The sequence below is a fragment of the Bison bison genome, unplaced genomic scaffold (genome assembly GCF_000754665.1).
Source record: "Bison bison bison isolate TAMUID 2011002044 unplaced genomic scaffold, Bison_UMD1.0 scf7180017858048, whole genome shotgun sequence".
NCBI lineage: Eukaryota > Metazoa > Chordata > Mammalia > Artiodactyla > Bovidae > Bison > Bison bison.
Window position 1 is genome coordinate 4,425,849 of NW_011488621.1, and position 8,832 is coordinate 4,434,680.

At 39.7% G+C, this 8,832-nt stretch overlaps 1 protein-coding gene across 1 annotated transcript in view; it reads right to left on the reverse strand.

Annotated features, from left to right (window-relative positions):
• The window catches only part of CNBD1 (cyclic nucleotide binding domain containing 1), a 531,230-nt gene extending 523,627 nt beyond the window's left edge, over window positions 1–7,603 (reverse strand). Inside the window, exon 1 of the mRNA XM_010862239.1 lies at window positions 7,516–7,603. Within this exon, the coding sequence (XP_010860541.1) occupies window positions 7,516–7,603 (88 nt within the window). The remainder of the gene's footprint in view (window positions 1–7,515) is intronic.
• Between the last annotated feature and the right edge of the window lie 1,229 nt (window positions 7,604–8,832).

Here is an 8,832-nt window from a genome sequence, read left to right on the forward strand (position 1 = left end):
CTACACAAACATCCTAAAATCTTTGTCAGACACAAAAATCATAAAGACAAAAGAAAAATGCAAACTGAGAAAAATATTTGTAAAGCTGAAGCTGAAGGGCTTGTTTCTTTTATAAACAAAGAGTTGTTTTAAGTAAAAGGGAAAACAAACCTTAGTGAATGGGCAAGGGACATAAACAGCTATTCACATAAATACAAATTGCCAAAAATATATGAAAAGATGCTAAACCTCTCTATTTAAGAAAAATAAAGAGCAGTTAAAATTGTTTTCAATTAATTTATTGACAAACATTTGCTTTATAATACATGACATCAGTAGAAATGCTGTAAAATAGAAGTTTACATGCACTGATGGGAGGACTAGAAATTAGTACAGCCCCTTCAGAGGACAGTATCAGTAGTTACCAAATTTAAAATGCACACATCCTTTGGCCTTGCAGTTCTATTGAAGCACTTGCTTACCAACTTTAAAAGGTACATGCAAGGTGTTTATTTGATTTTAACAGCAAAACTGGCTAGAAACAAATTCCCACCACATTAGTGAGGATCCAGTAGCCAGGAAACAGAAGCCATATCAGTATTTTTAATGGAAAAAAATAATACAAAGGATTGTTAGGTATTAAAGAGATGAAAAGACAAAAAAAGGAACATCACATACCATGCAGAAAGCATCTACCACCAATATTTCTTGCTGATGAAGCAAAGGAAAGAGGTTTAATTACTAAAACTTAGAAACTGGATCAATGGGCCTACAAAGCTGAAACATGGCCCTCTGGGGACAGGGCCTACGCAGCTGGCACTGGATTTTTGAAGGGAGGTGATGGGGCTGTTCCTGAGAATGTCGGGAAAACTGCAAACGGAATTAATTGCTGCTGCTGGAACAGCCAGCCACTGCCTGGGTGAAAAACGCATTTCTGGTGAGATACTAACAAGGAGAAAAAAACCAAAAACAGAAATCAGAAGAATAAACACTTTCCTTAACTTGCCTCCTGCCTTCCAATCTGCCTCTAACACTGCTATTGACAGAGCCTGATAGGAGGCCACCTGTCTTCTCGGGAAAAACTGGTTTGCAGAGTCCCAGCCCCAGTTTCATAAAGCAGAATATAGAAGGGTGGATTAGAAGATGAGACACACTAACTTAAACATCCTTTAGTAGTATTTTGGTGTATTCAAACACATATAAACATGAATATGCTTGGAAAACTCCGAGAAAAAATATTTTTATGATACTTCTGAGGATAAGATCAGGAGTATGGGCTGGGAGGAAGACTCACTCAACTTTTAATATTCTCGTGATTCTGTGTGTGTGCTCAGTTATGTCTGATGCTCTGCAACCCCATGGACTGTATGTAGCCTGCCAGGCTCCTCTGCCCATAGAATTTTCCAGGCAAGAATACTGGCATGGATTGCCATTTCCTACTCCAAGGAATCTTCCTCCCTCAGGGATAGAATCTTAGGCCTCTTAGGTCTCCTGCATTAGCAGGCAGGTACCACTAGCATGACCTGGCCTTGTGTCTGATGCATGTACTATTTATGTAATGATTTGTAAAAGAGCAGTCTTCACCAAAATTCCCACAAATTGAGATTTATTCATTCTTCTGTCAATTTACTAAACACTTGAATGCTAAGCATTAGACAAACAAATTTTTCTCAGCATCAGGGTCTTTCCAAATGAGTCAGTTCTTCACATCAGGTGGCCAAAGGATTGGAGTTTCAGCTTCAACATCAGTTCTTCCAATGAATATTCAGGACTGATTTCCCTAGGATGGACTGGTTGGATCTCCTTGCAGTCCAAGGGATTCTCAAGAGTCTTCTCCAACACCACAGTTCAAAAGCATCAGTTCTTCGGTGCTCAGCTTTCTTTAGGTCCAACTCTCACATCCATCGGAGAAGGCAATGGCACCCCACTCCAGTACTCTTGCTTGCAAAATCCCATGGACGGAGGAGCTTGGAAGGCTGCAGTCCATGGGGTCGCTGAGGGTCGGACACCACTGAGGGACTTCACTTTCACTCACATCTATACATGACTACTGGAAAAACCATAGCTTTGACTAGATGGACATTTATTGGCAAAGTAATGTCTCTGCTTTTTAATATGTTGTCTAAGTTGGTCATAGCTTTTCTTCCAAGGAGCAAGCGTCTTTTAATTTCATGGCTGCAGTCACCATCTGCAGTGATTTTGGAGCCCCCAGAAATAAAGTCTGTCTCTGTTTCCATTGTTTCCCCATTTATTTGGGAAAACATGACATTTATTTGCCATGAAGCGATGGAACTGGATGCCATGATGTTTGTTTTTTGAATGTTGAGTTTTAAGCCAGCTTTTCTACTCTCCTCTTTCACTTTCAAGAGGCTCTTTAGCTCCTCTTCATATGAGGCTTTTAAGGCAGGACTATTTTGCCCGTGCCCTTTGTGACTCTCATTACCTTGATCCTGGGGGCCAAAGAGGACTCTGCGGGCTGCTGCCCTGGCAGCTGTGAGAACTGCTTCCACAAAAGGGCAGCACCTGATTCTGCCCTTCTGGAAGGTTGTGATTCTATCCTACAGTCTTCTGAGGGCAGTTGCCAAATAGGGTCACACGAATGTTTACTCCTAGTAAGCTCTCTCATCCTCCTGAGAAATGTTGCAGGTAGCTTTCAAGAACATCGATCAAATCATTTTAGCTGCATTTTACCCTTTATCAAATGTAAAGTTTATGACATGAGAGACAGACTTAAGCCCAATCATGAAAATTTTAAATGTCAGATTGAGGGAAATGAATTGTTATCTAAGTTTTGGAGGAGAGTAGGGCCCTGATAATTTTTGAGCAGAGAGTTACTATGATCTACTTTTAAATCATCATATCACCAAGAAAATGTGGCCCACAATGTATGTTGGGAGGAAGGTGACAGAGGACGCAGACGGCTGGAGGGGCAATACCAGAGGGCTAAAGCAGGAGCTACTGCAGAGCTGACTGCCGGGAGCAGAGCAGTAAATAGCCTGAGACCGGGGGTGACCCAGAGTGACCTCTACAGAGACCTGACCTCTGATGAGCTGCAATTTACTTCGAGGTCTCCTGCCTGAACACCGCAGTCACGATTAAACTCAAGTTTAAGTTGCCGTGCAGGAGACCTGGGTTCAATCCCTGGTCCGGAAGATCCCATGGAGAAGGAAAAGGTCATTCACTCATGTGTTCCTGCCTGGAGAATTCCATGGACCGAGAAACCTGGTGGGCTACAGTCCATGGGGTCACAAAGAGTCGGACACGACTGAGCGACTCACACTTTCACTTTTTTTCACTTAAATTGCGGTAACTTCATTTCTAAAGGCCATTCAAGATTTTCTAACAGAAAGTATAAGCACATTGAGGACCAAAGTAGAAAGTCTACTTTTTTAATAAAATATTCATCCTTTCTCCTTTGGGACTTAAAGAAAAATTTAAGTGACTTTTAAACTGAAACAAAGTAGAGAAAACAACTTTCCAATATTTCTTTTCCTAAACTGTCTGATGTTATGTTCCATTAGGATGATGATTGATTACATTCCCCCAGAGACACACACAATAACTCGACCACTTTTTCCATCTTTTATCCCTTCTTGGAATACCCATTCTCGTCTTTCTCAGCTCTGTTTCTCAGCCTTGCTTTCTCTACACATTACAAAGTCTGCTTCTCCACAGACAAGCCCCAACCCTCTTTCTCTTACTTGGACTCCTAGGATTTGCATAGTGTAGAACTTTAAAATGGAGTAATATTCCCCCTGACAGATAAATATACATTCTGAGGGTCTTTTAATATTTTGCTATGAGAGAAATAACAACTCTCGAGATACAGGAAATGCAGTTGAAAAGTTAGTAATGAGGACACCGTTTTTTTCATGTGCCCTTAAAATGAAAAAAAAAAAGCAAAGGAAAGCCTTCATTTAGGAGTAGTATCTTGTTCTAAATTCCTTCAAGCATCTCTGATCTTATCTTGTTTCCTTCTACATCCCCATATGTTGCAACAAGCAAAATGTACCCACTGACATCTTTTGAACCTGAAAGCCATTTGTTACTGGGAAAGCAAACAAACAAACCCTTTTGTTAAAGTGCAGAAATTATCAGATAAACCAGTACAAAATGCAAAGCACACTTTTGGAATTGTCCTTTCTCAAAAGGATAAACCTAATAAGTATGAATAAAAAAAAGGTATAACTTATTAACCCAAACAAAGGTAGCTAACTGGACCATACTAGTTATAGGTGTGAAATGGTTTCCTCTAGCCAAATGATAAAGGAGAGCACTCTGTCTCCTTAAAAAAAACAAAAAATTTTAACTTTTTTCTTCCTTTTGTCTCTTCAGAAAATCAACGGCTTAATAATAACGGATCTAATGCGTCCCTAGATTAGATGCTATTTCACATAGGTGGTAAAACTACTGCAGCTTTAGCTAACATGTAAGATTTTTTAAATAAAACTTATCCAGCATAAAAAGTGGTATGACATTTTTGCTTTTGAGAACAATCGTCTCTTTCCTGGATTATGAAGAATCCAGAGATACAAGTCAAAAAGATTGTAAAAGGCTTGAAAGTTTCAAAGAAAATATTTGTAAGTGAGTTAAGAAGCTTAACTACTGGAGTGTTTGTGAGTCTGAATTTCAGAGCCAAGGAGATGGCACTGGGGCGGGGGAGGCGGGTATTTAAAGATGTGTGATATATTCTCTTCCTTAAATCAAGAGTGTCGAGGTAGATGGCAAAATTCAAACAAATGCCTCACCATCATTTAAGTGGTAAACTGTGTGAGGGATTTCAGGGTGGTGGGCAAGGAGGAAGCCAAAGCGCGGCTGACTTTGTTGCTGGTTTATGAGTAGAGGAAACTCATAACAAGGACGATACTGTGAATAATCTCCACCACTTGACAACTACGTGAACACTAGTGTGACGCCTAAGCCTCCCTGTCCCTAACTGTACAATACAGCATGTGCTGGATTTGTGTTGCCACTGTAACAAATTACCACCGACCTGCTGGCTTAAAGCAACACAACTTTTTATCTTTGTTCAGACTTCTCTAAGTCAGAAGTCTGAAACAGGTCTCACTAAGCTAAAATCATATTGTCAGCAGGACTGCATTCCTTCTACAAACTCTAGCTGCCAAGTCACCTCAGTCGTGTCTGACTCTGTGCGACCCCATAGACGGCAGCCCACCAGGCTCCCCCGTCCCTGGGATTCTCCAGGCAAGAACACTGGAGTGGGTTGCCATTTCCTCCTCCAATGCATGCAAGTGAAAAGTGAAAGTGAAGTAGCTCAGTCATGTCCGACTCTTAGTGACCCAGTGGACTGCAGCCCACCAGGCTCCTCCGTCCGTGGGATTTTCCAGGCAAGAGTGCTGGAGTGGGGTGCCATTGCCTTCTCCACACAAACTCTAGAGAAGAATCCATTTCTTTTCCAGCTTCTAGGGGCCACCCGAATTCTTTGGCTTACCGACTCCTTCTATCTTCAAAGTCAGCAATAGCCAATCCAGCCTTTCTCATCCTGTATCTGCCGCACAGGCTTCCCTCTTCCACTTATAAGGACCCTTCAGATTATGATGGGCCCACCAGATATTCCAGAACACTGTCCCGTCTCAAAGTCAGCTGATTAACAGCCTCAATTTCATCTGTAACCTTAAGTCCATGTGCCAAGTAACACGGCATACTCATAGTTCAAGGGATTAGGACGTGGATCTTTGTGGTAAGCAGGCCATCATTCTGCTTGCCACAGAGCTCAGGGTTCTTGTAGAAAATAAATGAAATAACAACATAACGTGCAAAATATTTACAGACTGCCTATAGAAAGCCCTCAATAAATGTTATCCACATACGAAATTTATACAGAAGGTAGGTGTGACTCACTAAACATAACATAGCTAAGCTGACCCTAAGTGAACTGGAATGTATATAATGCCTAGACTTTCTTTAAGGTCCTTAACTGCACCTTCCTATTTATGTCTGTTGCATTTTGAGTAGCTCCTTCTTATATCTCCTTTATAATTCAGGTTCAGTCATATTTGGGTTGAAAGCATCTTCACACACACTTTCATGAGATCATTGTTTCAGCAGAGTTTAATAGGGGAAATTGCTGACTTGTTAGAGTTAGCACAAAGGCACAGCTAGTAAGCAAGCCGGACACGTATCTAAAGAGAAGTCACACACAGAACATGAAGCAGGAAACTCTAAAGGGACGATCGGGAGCCCCGTGCCTTTCCATTATGTTCTATTCAGTTCTGAGATCTAAATTGCTGCTGATTTTTCATCTTTTAATCACTTCACACAAGTTAAGTGTCCTTGGGAGACACTACAGAGGGTAGCACATATCTCATCCCATTGATTCTAAATTAATTTGATCTTTTAACTCCCAGCTACTGTAGTTCCTAGGCTGCTAAAAAGAAACCATCTTAGAGTAACTTTTTTCTGTACAGTAGAGACTGCCGTTTTTTGACAAAATTACATTTGACATTTATTTTCACTGACACTGAAATATGATTTTGAGTACATACAAGAATTTTTGCACAATAATAATAAAAACATAGAAGTAGCTTACATAGGAGTAAATTTGATTTAACATAAGGACTTCATTTAATACTGTTCAAGGCTTAAGCAGAGCCTTTCTAATGGTATCAAGTGCTGCCTGTGGCAACTTTTTCTGGTGACTATATTCATTAATTTAAAATATACATATACATAAAAGTTAATTCTCAGAGGAAGATAACAGATGGGTTAGCTTTTTCAAATCAATGCTAGAAATTTGCCCAGTAAATATTAAAATAATAAGATAAACGCATTATTGAAGTTGAAAAGGTCACAATTACTGCTGGTATCTAAAATTTTTTTAAATCTCAGCTATCACTGAGATGATTACATATTATTAGTCAGTGTATTAGTGATCAAATAATAGATCTATGAATTTGACGACTATGATGACAGGTCTTGAGAAAAATAATCTGGTTTAGTCTGACTCTATAAAATAAGAAAACACTGTAAATTATATAAACTTCAAAAGGTTTAACTCAAAATGTATAGTTCCTTTAATATTGTAAACCAAAGACTACAAAATTAAAATAAAATGGGAATACATTTAAGAGCAAGAAAGATGGGAATTATGTCTTTTTTTGCCTTGAAAATTTTAAATAGGAATTCTCCTAGTAAAAATTATGCATGACTTAACTCACAAAGGACAGGGTGTAAGCCTGACTCTCGGTAGGCACCTGGAGACCTGTCCAATTCACGGGTGAGACAAGCGACCTCTCCAAGCCTTGGTATTTTTCCATTTTTGAACTATTTGTTATCTGAAGCTCTGAGAGCTCATAAAAATGCTCATTTTACTAAGTAAAGTACTGGAAACCTAGAGAACAAAAACATTTTCGGAAGGACACAGCAGAGCTGGCACCCCTATGTTCTTTCCAGTCCCCTGTACTGTCAGTAAGGCTCCCGGGTGCCTACCAACCCTGAAAAGCCCCATTTGTTTTCTCTGGGGTAAGGACCATTGAAAAAAAAAAATGCTAGACCCTACAGGTTTTCCCCACTCACTTGGAATACTGCGAAGTGGAGGAGGAGGCACATTGCTTACAGCTATCATATGAGATAGAATGGCTGCTGGAAGAGGAGACATAGGCATCTTGATTGCTCAAAGGCAGCTGACCAGAGGCTTCTTAAGAGGCAAATGACCACTCCTCTCCTTGAGGCATCACAAAGCAGAACCCTTAAGGAATGCCCTGATAGGTAAAGTAATATGGAATCTTCAAGTTCACAGTTCTATGCGTGTATACGTATTCTAAGAGTGAAACCTAGACCAGGAAGAGTGATATTTTAGTCCAGTGGAACTTATGAAGGAGGCTTTGTGAGCTATAGTGAGCAATAAGGACTGAAGCTGCTGCTGCTGCTAAGTCGTTTCAGTCGTGTCCGACTCTGTGTGACCCCATAGACAGCAGCCCACCAGGCTTCCCGTCCCTGGGATTCTCCAGGCAAGAATACTGGAGTGGATTATTTTCTAGTGTCATAACTATAATGGGTCATAACCCAAAAAGGCTGTGACTGATTCCTGAGCATTATATACAGTTATAATTATTCATAGATCAACTTCATCTGGAAAACATTAATAGCCACTCCAAGGGACTGAAGAGGGAAGTAATAATGCACAGGCAGATACAGCAGAATCCATAGCACTCACGAGTCCAGGTTGGGTAAAGGAAGAATTCATGTCATTGGTCTTTCACTGTCCTGAGCCTTTTTTTCAGGTTACTAAATGTCTGCATTAGATTGGAAACCTTTTATGTAACAGCAGCAACAGGACTGTTTATACTGCTCTCCAAGGCTACATACATACAATAAAACATACCTTCTAATGATCAGACACCAGTATACACCATATTCTGCTAAGGTATGATATATGTTTTTTCTTGTTTTCTTCTGCTTCACAATAATTAAGGCTCCCAACAACAGCTAGGATTTAGAGTCTTAATGCATCTTTTACTTCTGCATATCATCTCTGAAGGCATTTAAAAATATTTTCTAGTGTCATAACTATAATGGGTCATAACCCAAAAAGGCTATGACTGATTCCTGAGCATTATATACAGTTATAATTATTCATAGATCAACTTCATCTGGAAAACATTAATAGCCAGAATTGAAAACTTCAGTGCATTACAAAAGTAACATGTTTATCTATAATAGTTCTTATTAAATTGTCACTCAACTAAAACTTTACTGCACTATAACTTTTCAACTGAATCTATTTTCTTGTCTCCAGTTTTATAAACTCTGTAGACTCAAATTTGTTGAGGTTTTTCATTACATTTAATCTTGTATTTTTCCTACACTAGCCAGCTACCTTCATCTGCATGA